The sequence below is a fragment of the Gavialis gangeticus genome, unplaced genomic scaffold, assembly GCF_001723915.1.
Source record: "Gavialis gangeticus isolate Ggan-Ray unplaced genomic scaffold, GavGan_comp1, whole genome shotgun sequence".
In the NCBI taxonomy this organism is placed as follows: Eukaryota; Metazoa; Chordata; order Crocodylia; family Gavialidae; genus Gavialis; species Gavialis gangeticus.
This window is the reverse complement of record NW_017729033.1, coordinates 61,687,377-61,701,964: the sequence shown is the minus strand read 5'-3', so window position 1 is coordinate 61,701,964 and position 14,588 is coordinate 61,687,377. Positions and strand designations below refer to the sequence as shown.

Sequence of the window (14,588 nt, the reverse complement as noted above, 5' to 3'; positions counted from 1 at the left end):
GGGCCAAATTCACCGTAGCCCCCCTGACCACCCACCCAGCACCACCACCACCCACCTCAAGCACAGCCTGGTGGGGGGGTCAGGCCGGGGAAGAGCCCGGCGCTTCCCCTAGTCCCAGCCCGCAGTGACAGCCCACCCTTGCCACGCGCACAGGTCTGGGAGGCACATGCCACCCAGGCCTCCCCTGGGAGCACACACAGAGGCGGGAGCCACCCCCTTCCCCTCCCTGTGGCCCCCCAGATAAGCCATGATCCCTTGCCTTGCCCCGCCACGGCTGGGCAGTGCCTGCCCCTGCTCCTGCCCTAATCCCTCCCTCACCACGGGAGCCTCAATATGCCTCCCCCAAGAGATTTACCAGCTGGACACTGCTCTCCAAGCTGCTGGACCAGCATTTATCAGTGACATTACCAGCCACATCAGTCAAAAAAGGCAACTGCCAATAAAATAAAAATTAACATCATCAGTGCCGATATGATATGAACCAATGTACTGGTGCACCTCTATCTGCAGAGGCAGGATTTCAGCACTTCCTAATGGCCAATTTATGCTTACAGTGAAGGCACCTGCTAGCAATATAAATCCCATTCCTAACTCCTCAGTCTGAGCCAATAAAGTCTATTCTGAAAGCCAAACACCTAAAAGCTAGACATGGCAAAAAGTGAGCTTCATCATCTGTATCCTTTTATGGATCTAGGTCTAAGTCAATGGGGAACTCATTGACTTAGACCTAGACAGGGGGAACTCATCTTTCCAGGATGATAAATTATATATTCAGATGATACTAAAGACATTACACTAAACATGTTCAAAGCCATGTGTATAAGTTGCTGTTTTAACCCAAATACTACCCTTACTTCTATAAGCAGTAATTTATTTAATACCAGCATTAAAAATGAAAAGTTAGGGTTTCTGAAACAAGTCCAGTTATAATCCAAAATTACAGTTAACATTATCAATACTAAAACAATCTGAAAGTGAGTAATTTTTACAATGGAATAAATAAAAATCCTTTAGCTCCTTTTGCTCACTTATTAATTAAATCAGATCATAAGACTGCTTGAAGCACTTGAATAATTTGAATGAATTCAATTAGTCTCATCATTCTCAGATTATTTTCCAGTTCAGGTAGGTAAGGCTATTAGAACTTTAAATAACTTGAGATATTGTAAGCAAAAGATCCCATGGCAAAGCAGAAAAGAAAAAAAGAAAACTTAAAAAAGGCAATATTCAAAACATAGTACAACTTCTGATATCTTTTGAGAAGGAGGGATTAAAAATGCACAGGGGCATGCACTGCAAGGGGCAGGTAAAAAGACAGAGGAAAATAAGTGTCCATAAACCACACATTTTTTACACTTTCAGTTATCACTCAAGCAGCTATTACTAAATAAATACAGAAGTTAATTGATTTTTATGATTTACCCACTTAACATTAAGTTTTACTCTCTTAGTATTAGCAACCACCTAATTCAAAGCAAAAGCCAAATGAGAAATTAGTCTTTTTTTATTTTTAATGGTTCAGTTCATAAATAATGAAGACAAGCAATAATGTGCACCTCTAAGGACAATTAGAAATATTTTGGTCAAAAGGGAAGCAGGATGACTGTAGGAGGGAAAATGTTTCTTATAAATCTGAGCACAAAAAAGCATTAATAAAGGTCTCTGGAAAGGCCCAACTTAAGAAAAGTTTGACATTATGAAAATACCAATCTAACAAAATTTAAGCTAAATATAGGTTCAGTAAACTTTGACTACTTAGAGTACGGATATTTCTGTTTTCAGAGGAATGGATGAAAGGAGAACTATCTAGCTTGCTGAGAGAGTTTGTGAAGAGGTCGTCCTCATAAGCACAAGTGAAGAAATAGAAGCTTTTTTTTCCCTTTCTCTGTTAAATTCTACTTTGTCTGGAGAAAATATTTTACATTTTAATTTTTTAATAAAATTTGTAAGCAAAAGGAAGTGAAAGGGATGATCTTTTATTTCAAAAGGGAAAAAACAAGAGAGAAGGAGAAACATCAGATAGGACTTATTCTTATGACTGGCACATCATTAATACACAGACAGTTAAGTTAATCGTAATCTCAGTTTGCCCACTTGGCTTTTTCTGACTTTCATCACAACCAAGCTCTGGATATTCTTCTTAAACAACATACAAAAAATCTTGATGGCCAAGTTACTTGTAATGTCTTTAATTTAAACCACTCCACACTTATTTAGGTGATTCCACCTGAGAGGCTTTAAGTACTTTACAAGCTATTAACTCAATTTTTTATCTGTAAATTTGGAAAAGCAGAACAGATTATAGCCAACATCTTCAGAAATTACTATTAAATTTGTAGCTTTTCCAGCCACTCACCACCCCAATCTCCCCCTCTCTGGCTCTGGCCACTCCTGCAGCCGCTCATTACCCCCGACCCCACCAGGCCTTGTATATCTCTAGGAATGGCTCTGCCCGCACCTCCCCCCCCCACCCCAGCTGGTAGACAGAGATGCTGAACACAAAATGCCAGCCAAAGCAAGAGAAATCTTGCATATTGAAAACTTTCAGGCCCTGTTCAGTGACCGCTTTTGAAAACTTGAACATGCCAGTGGAGACTGATTTCCTGATCTTTGAAACAGCTACCATTAAAAATAAATTATTCTCCAAATCTTCCATCATTAATGTTGACAAGTTTCTTATCCTTTTGTTTAAGCCATGAGACACCATGGCTGGCAGTTAAAATTGGTCAGCAGTCCTAGTTTTTTTGCAAATGTCATCCTGTGGTAGTTTCACTCCAAAATGCAGCTTAGGAAGTGTGTACATAATCAGAATGTTATTTTCAAAGGCCTATGAGAGGTGTAACTCTAAACAGATTCCTTTAATTCAGTGTCCATTTGTACTTTTGGCAGCTCCCAGGTATCCTTTAGCTTGTTTTTTTTTAAATATCAAATTAAAACTAGATAAGTGGAAGCAGAGTTTAGTAACGCAGTGTGCTCTGCAAGGAAGTTGTTTATTTCTTCTGGTGTATGCTAGGAAAAAAAGGGCTAAAAGATCCATGTTTCATTTTCAGCCCCATCTCAGATGCACTGGTCAATAGGGTTTCTAAATCACAAGTCATTAGGTAGTTCACAGTGCTTAACGGAAGTACATTTTCGCTAAGCCAGCTACAAGACAGACATTAGCAAAGTACAATGCAGTTAATAAGCTACAGTAAAAGCTTTGTTATCCAGCATGAGGGGGTTAGGGGGATACCAGTTATCTAAAGATTCTGGTTAACTGAGAGTTATACCTATCAAGGAAGACAGGAGCGCAGTGCAGCCACCCCTGCTGGGCAGAGCCTGGCCCTGGTCCCGGCCCCAGCCCATAGAAGCAGCCCGTGCAGATCCCTAACTAACGTAAACAACAGAAATACTTGATGCGCATGCCAGACAGACTCAGCAAAGATTCCGGTTGCTAAAGTGAGAATTTGTATTGGGGGATATTGGAAATTCCAGTTAATAGAGTATTCCGGTTAGTAAAATGCCAGTTAACACAGCTTTTACTGTATATTATATGAATATACTGCTTCATGACAGTTACGAAGACAAAGTAATATTATAAATTTAAGTTACGATAGAAACTAGGATTCCAAGATTTCTCCTATTAAGTCTAAATCATAACTTCTTGCCTAGTCATCAGTTTACAATGTCAGAAATTATGACCTGTGAATTGCAGTTTACCACTAAAGAGCTATTGACTTGAAACACGTGAGTGTGATGGATACCTTAGGATTTTTACCAAGGATTAGCAATGAGACACTGCAGCCTTTGATGATAATTTGAATCCAACATGGATTAAGAAAGAAATGACAACCTGACAGTATATTGATAAATATATTTTGGAAACGTTGTCTATAAGGTATAAAATAGTGTTTGATTAATATGCACCCATCTAGAAGCAGTATTAAGGTATGACACAAGGACCAATAACGTGAGTACTATGGCCCCCTCTACACATTACAGATATTGTGCAGGTAACTGAGACCAACTACACATGCAAAGTATCTATCACACAATAAAAAGCTCCAACCAGCTATAAAGTTGGACCCCAAAAAGTGTGTGCTAACTTTATAGCTAGTTGCTATTAAGGTTTAATTTGCATGTGTAGCAGGGACTCCCTGGGGCCAAGAGCCCTGTCAACTGACTGGGCTCCCAGCCTCAGGGATGAACCTTGCCTAGTGTGAAAACCCCAAGCCCCAAGGATTACAGCTACTGTGATCAGAAGCTGGGGGAAAGGAGGCGGGGTGGGGAAAGAGGAGTGAGTGAAGCCCCCAGCCCACACAGAGCTCTCAGTTTGGCTTGCCACATGCAGCCAGGACCAAGAGCCCTGCATCAGCTGCGGGGTCTCAGCCTCAACTGCACGTTTCCCCCACAACTGGGAGCCTGCTTCTTGCCAGTGCAGGGCTCCCCCAGCACCAGTAATATGGCACGATTGGATCGGATGTGCGATCCCACAATCGCACCTCCTGCCATGCATGTGTAACATGGCAGGAAACGCAATTGTGTGGATCATGTATTAGATCCAATCACACCTTTACCTGCACATGTAGAGAGGAAGCGTATCCGGTGAAGAAGCATAGTGCTGCTTGATACTATGTGGACTAAATTAACATAAAGTTAGAATGATGAGCTTTAGAAGTTTTTCATAAAGCTTCATTATAACTATTCTTTTAAGATTAAGCTGGGTTGTCAAAATCCTTAAAATAGCCCTAAAGCATGGCTACAAATGGGCAGCATATGTGGCTCTTTTATGTGAGTTTCATAGTTTCATAGATTTAGGGTCGGAAGGGACCTAGCAGATCTTCTAGCCCGACCCCCCGCCAGGGCGGGAGAACAACAAAACCCCAAAACAAAAACGGGACTCAAATGAGTCCAGCCGGGTAGGCATCCAGCCTCTTCTTAAAGACCCCCAGGGTAGGGGCCAGCACCACTTCCCTTGGAAGTTGGTTCCAGCTCCTAGCCGCCCTAACCGTGAAGTAGTTTTTGCGGATGTCCAATCTATACCTCCTCTCCATCAACTTGTGCCCATTACTCCTTGTTATGCCAGCGGGCGCTAGGGGAAACAGCGTCTCCCCCAAACCCTTCTGGTCCCCCCTAGTGAGTTTATAGACGGTCACCAGGTCCCCCCTCAGCCTTCTCTTGTGGAGGCTGAATAGGTTCAGGTCCTGCAGTCTCTCACTGTAGGGTCTGCCCTGTTGTCCCCGGATCATGCGGGTGGCCCTCCTCTGGACCCTCTCCATATTGTCCACATCCCTCTTGAAATGGGGCGCACAGAACTGGACACAATACTCCAGCTGTGGCCTGACCAGTGTCGCGTAGAGGGGGAGGATCACCTCCTTGGCTCTACTCGAGATGCACCTGTGGATGCACGATAAGGTCCGGTTAGCCCTGCCAACCATGACCTCGCATTGTCGGCCCATGTGAGTTAAAAGTGAGTTACTTTTTACAGGCATTTGAACACACACACTTATCATTCACCCTCCTCCTTTCCACCCCCCACACACACCAGTTGAAAGTTTATCACAATGAAATACAGGTCAAAAACTGCCAGGATCTATATAACAAAAAACAACAGAAGCACTTCGGGATATTTCAGAAAAATAAGGTACCAGATGCATGTCAAACTTTTTTGTAAAGTGATCTATTATCTTCTCACAAATGCATTACTTACAATTGACTGACACGGGTAGAAGCAGCTATCTATCAATATGTTCTCAAGAAGATCTTGATCTGCAAAAGAAATACATAAAAATCTATAGGATTCTAAAAATATAAATAAAATTCACAAGTAACTACATCTGAGCACTGAAATACTGCTATGTTAGAAAGACATTAAGATTTAAACAATGTTGTAAGATTTTTTTAAAGTACAAATTTAAGTGCAAAAGTCATAGCTCAATGGAGTTGTCTTCAGACCTGAACCAAAAGGAACACATCCATGGAAAAAACAGAGGATTATAATTCCAGTTCAACTGATATATAAGAAATCCAATACATATGGTAAAATATAAATGCTTAGTTTCATAATTACATGAAAGTCACATGTATACACTGGTCTTTATTGTGCTGCTCTCCTTCCTTCCTTTCCTCAGGAACCTGAACTCCATCATTTTGTGGTCGGTGCTACCCAAACTGCCATCTGCTACTGCATTCCCCACCAATTCTTCCATGTTTGTGAGCATCAGATCAAGAAAAGCATGACCCCTAGTTGTCCTCTCCAACACCTGTACCAGGAAGTTGTCCCCACTCTTCAAAAACTTCCTGGATTGCCTGTGCACTGTTGTATTGCCCTCTCAGCAGATGTCCAGACAACCAACGTCCCCTATGAGAGCCAAGGCCTGCTATCTGGAAACTTCTGCCAGCTGTTTGAAGAAAGCCTCTTCCACCTCATCCTCCTGATCTGGTGGTCTATAGCTCACAACCACCACGATATCACCCTTGTTGCTCCCCCCTCTAACTTTAACCCAGAGACTTTCAATAGGCCTATCTACCACTTCATACTGGAGCTCTGAGCAATCATACAGCCCCTTACTACATAAAGAGCAACTCCTCCTCTTCTCCATTGCCTGTCCTGCCTGAACAGTTTTTACCCATCCATGACAGTGCTCCAGCTATTTGACCTATCCCACTAAAATCTGTTATTCCAATCATGGCATAGTTCTGTGACTGTGCAAGGACTTCCAATTCTTCCTGCTCGTTTCCCAGGCTCTGCACATGCCTGCACAAAACACCTGAGATAACCAGCTGATTGCCTTATTTTCTCAGGAAGAATGAGGCGGCCTCCCATTGTCCCCTCCTGCTTGTGCTTCCTCCAGGTCACCTGCTTCCCCACTTACCTCAGGGCTTGGTCTCAATCTTCCAGCAAACCTAGTTTAAAGCCCTTCATAGACAGGTTAGCAAGCCTGTCTATGAAGATGCGGTAATGTAAAGCACCCAGAGGAGACGCCATCCAACCTGGACTGAGGGCCTATACCAATTATTCCATATAGTCATGGCAGGCAAGATCGTAGGCATTCAGAGGCAGATGGTCAGTGGTGACCCTTAAGACCAGGGAGTCCACAGATTCTACTGCCCAAACTATCACAATGCCTACCAATGGAACTTCAGCAGTCCATAAGGTGAGGCAAGAGCTGAACTGCCCTCTTTAAAGCTGCAGGATTGTTCTTCTCTCCACCCCAAAAAACTATAAACTTCTTTCTAGCTTTTCCATGATTTCTGTGCTACATAACTTCTGTACGCAATTTAGGGGAAGTTTTACTTACACTTTAGAGCACTGAAAGCCAGTTCATAAGATGCACGCTGGGAACATTCATCCCTGAAGATCGGCAGGGCTGGTAGTGGTTCATTACCATAACTTATCAATATTTTATCCTGAGGCTTTTCATTATGAATGCCTTGGAAAATATTAGCTGCATTTATGTATACAGAATCACAATAGCCAGTCTTTTCAGTCAGGCTTGTTGTACTGTTTTCGGCAAACTCCCTCTCATTTGAAACTGTCAGTTCACTCAGGTTTGAAACATCACTTTTAATATCATTATTTGAAGGCACAGAGCTACTTTTGGAACTTGGCATTTTTCCTATTGATTGTATGAAGGCTGACAAATCACAGTCCCACTGTCTCTGCAAAAACAAGAACAAAACAAATTTTATCAGAACATTTAATTCGATTTCACTAAAAGCATTTTTCTTTGTTTTTTATTTCCTTTTCTAGGATCCAATCCTGCAAATATTTGAGACAATATTAAGCATATGTAGAAATATGACCAGATACCTAAAATTGAATTTTTCTTTCTAGGCTCTTGCTATTTAGACCTTTCATTTGCTACTGCCACAGCCACAACCCAGTGATTCCAAAACTGAATGCATGTACCAATAAAGTTCCACATGGGGAACGATGTAGCCACAATCTGCTTCCTAAGGCAAAATGCCACAGATGCAAGCATCTGCCATGGGTTTTAATGAGAGAATCAAGGGATTCCGATAATCTTTTACTGGACCAGCTGTAGCGTTGCTTTACTCTGTGGGCTGCTAAGGTTCCAATGGTGGGCATGTGCAGAACTACTTAGGCACTGAAGCCACCTCTTCAGCTATGGGGAATGCATTTCCTGAGTCGTTATGGCTACAACAGCACTGCAATCCTACTACATACAGTTTTAAGATGGTTCCAGCAGCCCCTCACAGAAGGCATGGCAAACCTATCCAGCGTGAAGTAGTACAGAGTGTCCAAGAGTTCATGAGATTTTCCTATCACTACTTCCACTGGTATCTCTAATCTGCCTGCTATGCAACATAAAAAGCTTTGGAAAATTCGTAAGTCATTCAGTTGGCTGGAAATGGAAGGTAAGAGGAAGCAGGGAATAGGGCTGTTGGAGCTGGTCTACCAGTTTCTGTAGACATTCTTTCCTACCACCTTGCTCCTGCTAGTTCTAGCCATGTGGCTAATCACTGAGACTCTTGACTAATATTGTGTAGAAATGGACTATTATAAATGTGGGGGAAGGAAGAACCCAGGCAAACAGTGAAGGTTTCTAAGGCCAAATTTAATTAAGCCAAATTGTATACTGAAAGATTAAGGACTTGAGACAGCATGCAAATATTCCCTTATAAGTCTCTAAACCTTGTTTTTGCAAGGATAAATAAATCAGTACAGTAGATAAGTGAGGTTATTTCTCTCTCTGTCCACAAGAGTAAAAAGGAAAAGTATACTCCCCACCCTGCTAGGAGGGAATGCTAATCTGTCTGATATCTCAAAGTTACCTTAAATGCTCCAGAATTTGAGCAGAACTCATTGATGCCATTATAGTATTAGCGAGCAGCACCAAAGCATAAGCACATCTAATATGAGACAAGACACACTCTGTACAAAGAACATCTGAGCTGGAATCTCTGCACCACAAAGGCATAATGAGTTAACATCACAAAGGTTAAACGTAACAGGAGAAATGCAGACTGTGGTTTCAGGCAATGCTCTGCCTAACCACTGACCCTCCAGTGCTGAGGCTTCAAAGGAACCCATCTGGAGTGTGAACTTGCTTCCAGGAGATAACAGAACAGCTTGGTAGGTATTCTGCCTCATCTTAGTCCTCGCCAGAGAGGGTGACACCTGACTGTGTTAACTCTGGAAACAATACACTGCCCTACCCTTTTCTTGAAATTGGGTAGAACAGCTCTTGGATGACCTGCTAAACTTAATAAACGGATTCAAACACTGAGTAAGAATGATTCTGGATCAGAGTTACAATTCAAAGGAACACCAGCTGGAAATGAGTGTTCAGGTCTTCCAGGATCTCAGAGGTTAGACTGGCTTTTAAGGATCTTAATCTAACAACTACAGAATTCAAGTTTTCCCCAAAGTAATCTACTTAGTGGATTTATTGTGATTTTTTAAATCTCCTGATCTACCTGTTTTTACTCGTAATGGGAGACATTAAAAAAGCATCCAGGTAAAAGTGTTTAGTAAAAGTATTTAGTAAAACATGGTGATGGGTGATGGTGTGTGGAGGGTTTGTGTTTTTCTTTTTTTTTTTAAAAAGCATTTTCTCCATTTTTTTCAAATGAATTCTTTACAGGGAGCTTTCAGAACTGGCATACATATTTCACTGTTTTTTCAGGAAATTGAGTGGTACTGTTTGAGCCTTTCTGCTGAGAACCTGTACGACTTAGCCAGGACTGTACTAACATGTGGAGTTAGCTGCAGGACTTCTATACGAGGGATACAGTTCTATATTAAGTTATATTGGAAGTTCACTCCTTCAAACTTTTCCTGAAGGGGAGGGTCTGTGTTAAAGTGGTACCTGAAATTTCCTGCAACTCCATTATGCAGTGGAGTCTCTGCCCACCCTTACCTCCTGTCCCGGGGAACAGGGTAATGAACAGAACTCACCTGCAGCTCAGGACAAGACGTGTGTGAGGCGGAGGGAGGAGCCCGCACAGCTCATTAGCCGCCTTTTTATTCAATTGTGGCCAGCTGATGACATCACCATTGGACGCCGGCCGGCAGCCATAAAAACAGCAGCTGCGGCCAAGGAGGGGGCAGATAGCCCAGGTGGAGAGCAGCAACCATCACCGACGAGAGGAGAAGCCTCTGCTGTAAGAGTGGGTAAGTAAGAAGAGCCGGCAGGGACTCAAACAGACCAGGACCAAACCTCTCGACAGGAGACTACATCGGGCAGCACCGGAGCAGGAGACACAGCACCAGGGGTTGCAAGTGGAAGAGCGCCTGGGAGTGAAGTGACCCACAGGTGGGGTGTCAGGACGACGGGGCATGGAGAGAGTCTCACCAGGGGGCAGAGACCAAGGGAGAGCCCCGAGAGGGTACAATCAGGGCAGGCATCAAGAGAGCAACGGGCCGGAAGGGAGCCAGGAACGGCTCGGAGCAGGCTGCCCAGCGGATAGGGAGGCGTGGGGCAGGCAGCATTTCTTTTAGCTGTTTTGATCGTTTCACCCCAGCTAAGGAAGAGAGGGCTAAGGGAGCGTGCCCGCAGTTTGGGGCTGAAGGGAAGCCTCAGTGAGACCTGAGTTTTTCTTTGATTTTTCCGTCCCCTGAAGGGACAGGAGCAGACAAGGAGGGCTGTAGGGGCCCAGCTGGCTGGTGATCACCACGACCAGGAGTCATGGTCGCTTGAGGGCTGGTCAGGCGGTGTTACCCCACAACTGGGGAACAAGACCCACAGATAAAGGACGCACCGAAGGTGGTGTGAGGCCGGGGTGCAGGGATGGCGGAGCCCAGTGAAGTGACCGCCGAAGGATCCTGGGCCATGGAGTATCCAGCGTACTGACCCCTTACACTGGGTAACATCAAGTCGTGGCAGGCGAGAACGGGGTTGGGGACACAGACAGAAGAGAGCTACTCCAACACCGACAAGATCCCAACAGGTGTTTGACATCTACCTGCAAGGCAAGAACTGCTCCAGAACGGTTAATTGAAGCCCGGCGGTCACACCTCCCTGTACAATTTTTCCTTCTCATTTATTCTTGGGCTCTGAAGAAGCTCCTTTCAAAACAATCTAGAAGAAAGCTTATGGCAGAGATCACACAATGTATATTAAGTAGACAGTGCAAGGGTTCGGTCTTCCTACAATAGACAGCAAGAAGGAACTGAGGCAGCTTTGTCACAGACAATGCTGCAAATGTATCAAAGACGAGAAGAAATCTAGAAGTGAAGAAAACCCAAGCTAATAACATATGGCTGCAGTGCTCATTTGATGCACCTCTTAACCAAGGACTTCAGTGCTCCAGAAATAAAGGCGAATGTTGTTGAAATTGCTAAATACTTCCATAACAACCACTTTGCAGCAGCTGCTCTGAAGAAAGCAGGAGGAACCAAACCTAACTCTCCCACAAGATGTGCAATGAAACTCAGTAATGGACTGTTTTGAGCGATATGTTGAGAACTGGCTTAATCTGATAACAATTTGTGAACAAAATCATGACGAAATAGATGGAACTGTCATAGCCAAAGTTCTCAACGTTGGGCTAAAGAGAAATATAGAACTTATGCTGACTATCCTGAAGCCTATTTCTGTAGCCTGGAACAAAGTGCAGGGAAATTGCTGTTTTATTACTGATTGCTTATTGTTGAAATTTGGAAGGAACTGGGTGAGACCTTGAAAGGAGAATGTGCAATGACAGTTAAATTACAGGCATTAAAAAAAATAAATGAGAATGGACCAAGCACTATCTCCAGCTCATTTTCTTGCCAGTATTCTCAGTACTCAGTACCAGGGTCAATCTTTAACTGCTGAAGAAGAGGAGTTGGCTATGGCATGGGCATCTAGCAATCATCCTTCCATGACACCGACTATAATAATTTTCAGGGCTAAGGGTGAACCACTCAAAAACGATATGTTTGTTGATGAGGTTTTAAAGGAAGTCACTTAAGCACCTGGATCCATCAGAGACTACTGAAGTGATAATCCAGTTTTTAACAGCAATAGCTTCTTTATATGACTTACGAAGAGAGGCTGAGGGAACTGGGCTTATTTAGTATAGAAAAGGGAAGACTGAGCGGGGATTTAGTGTCAGCCTTCAACTACCTGAAGTGGGGGTTCAAAAGAGCACAGAGATAAACTGTGTTCTCAGTGGTGACAGATGACAGAACAAGGAGCAATGGTCTCAAGTTGCAGCAAGAGAAGTTTAGGTTAGATATTAGGAAGAATTTTTTCACTAGGAGGATAGTAAAACACTGGAACAGGTTACCCAGAGAGGTTCTGGACTCTCCATCCTTGGAGGTTTTAAAGATCCAACTAGACAAAGCCTTGGCTGGGATGATCTAGTTGGGGCTGGTCCTGTTCTGAACAGGGGGTCGGACTAGATCAGGGGTGGGCAAAATGCGGCCCGTGGGGCAGATGCAGCCTGCCAGGCCATTCTATCTGGCCCACGGGGCCCCTAGAAAATTTAGAAAGTTAATATTTATCTGTCTCTGCCTGCCTGTCATGCAGCCCTCGATAGCTTGCCAAAACTCAGTAAGTGGCTCTCTGCCCAAAATAATAGCCCGCCTAGATGATCTCCTGAGGTCCCTCCCAACCTTAACTTTCTATGATTCTTCTGAATGCGTAGAAAAATATTTTCTTCCTTAAAATGAATTCGTCCAAAATTGAGAAATCAGTTGGGAACTGAAAAAACAGGAATGCATTTCTTTCTTTTCCAGTCTATGAATAAACAGGAAGAGAAAGGTGAAGACTGAGTTTGCTGCTGCATAACCCAGTATTTAAAGTTTCTCATGTTGAGCTGACTCAAATAATCTATTTAATTTTTGTTAAAAACACATTTCACATTTATAACTAAAATAGTTACAAATTCAAAAATACTTGTGCTTGTTTTGTTAAAATAATTATACATTTGTTGAAGAAAAATCTCTAAAATATATAAGCTTGTTGTTTTGATTAAAAACAATTAAAAATGTTGTAATTCAGTTTTCTGATGTAGCTGCAAAATTAATCTAAAAAATATGAAAATAAATCACTGCTTTAAAATGTATAGTGTGTACCTTCTATAATGGAAACCTACATCTATCTCTGAGTTGTGAAAAATATGCGTTAAGGTTATATCAAACAAGAATGCCCTTTTTGTAGAAAACAATGATTAAATCAAGGCTTCCTGACCAGTGATTTAAACCATGGTGTAAATCGATTTGATTTAAATCAGGTGTACCCAGGCTGAAGGCACTCAGGATAACATACCAGAGCTCATCATTTTGAAGAATATGGTAGGCTTTCTCCTTATCAATGTGTGAGAGGCTTAGATGTAGAAAATGCATTCCCTAATAAGAGCCAAAGGTTTCTTTTATTGTATCATCTGGATACTTGGGATAGTTAGGCAAACTTCTGAATGCAATTCATACTTCATCACATCACAACATCACTAACACTTTCCCCAGTAAGAACAGGGCCATCCCGAATAACTATTATTACTCTACTCAATGTCGCTTTGTCCTTAGACAAGTGACTGGTTCCTTGTATCATTGTTTCATTAGTTAGATATCTTTTTCTACAGCATCTCCCATTACTCTGTTCAAGCTCCTATGGTTATCAATAGCTGGTCTTATTGGCTGATGCAAAGTTTAGGTAGACTGGTCCTGTTTTAATCAGAATTCAGGGGAACAAGTGGCTTATTTTAATCTGTCACAGAATACAAAATAAAGTGCTCACGGTCAAGGTTACCAGTTTCTTAACCATATCAAGTCTATACTGCAGCACACTAAATCTTATGACCAGAGACAAGTTATGCTGATACAGTTACTTTATACTTCTGAAAGTCCATGTGTACCCACAGTTAACTGTGAAGGCCAAAGGACAGGTTCCCCACTTTCCAGTTTCTACGATCTGTGATCAGGCTCAAAGAATTAGTCCAAATAAAGAGTAAAAGACAAATCAAGTGCAGCTCACGAAAGTCACAATTTCAACAGTGTAAGAAACTCATTCCAGCTTTAGAGAGTTCCAGATCCAGCACTAATCCCCAATTCTTAAAATATGGAGTCTACTTTACAGAGACCACTTGCTTGAGCAGTATCCCTCATCCTGATTATTGCAAACTTTGCTGCTACTGGTAAACTCTAGAGCCTGAATAACCTGCAGCAGGCCAGTCACGTTTATTAACACCCCCTTATTATTAAATAAAATATCAAACCTGTTCAAAACATAACACAAGGATGAGGTATACAGAAGTGAGATAAGAATAAACACTTCTATAAACATGCACAAAATGTTTTCCAAGGCACAAGTCCTATATACTACCTTGATGCTAGGGATTTTATGGAAATCTGCTACACTAGCATGAGTGCAAATGCAGCAGTCCCACCAAATGCATCATATAGCTAGTTCCACACCCTCTCGGAAAGTTGCTCTAATCCCTTTTCCCTGCCTAAGCTGCTGGTCTGTTTTGTGCTCCTGCCTGATCCACAGCTTTACTTTGTGCTCCCAGCCCCCTGCCCCTTTCCACTCTCCCACTCTGCTTTCCACTCCCTGCCCTGCTGTCCCTGGGCAATCTGCTTCTCCGCTTTCTGCCACTTTCCCGATCCCCTACTCTGCCTTCTGCCCCTGTCCAGTTCACTGCTCTCCTTCCTGCCC

The 14,588-nt window shown here is 42.7% G+C and overlaps 1 protein-coding gene across 1 annotated transcript in view; it reads right to left on the bottom strand.

Moving 5' to 3' along the window:
* The window catches only part of NSUN7 (NOP2/Sun RNA methyltransferase family member 7), a 64,858-nt gene that overhangs the window by 49,965 nt on the left and 305 nt on the right, over positions 1-14,588 (bottom strand). Inside the window, exons 2-3 of the mRNA XM_019526023.1 lie at positions 7,281-7,641; positions 5,690-5,748 (exon numbers count right to left, since the gene is read on the bottom strand). Of these exons, the coding sequence (XP_019381568.1) occupies positions 5,690-5,748; positions 7,281-7,593 (372 nt within the window). The 5' untranslated portion in view covers positions 7,594-7,641. The remainder of the gene's footprint in view (positions 1-5,689; positions 5,749-7,280; positions 7,642-14,588) is intronic.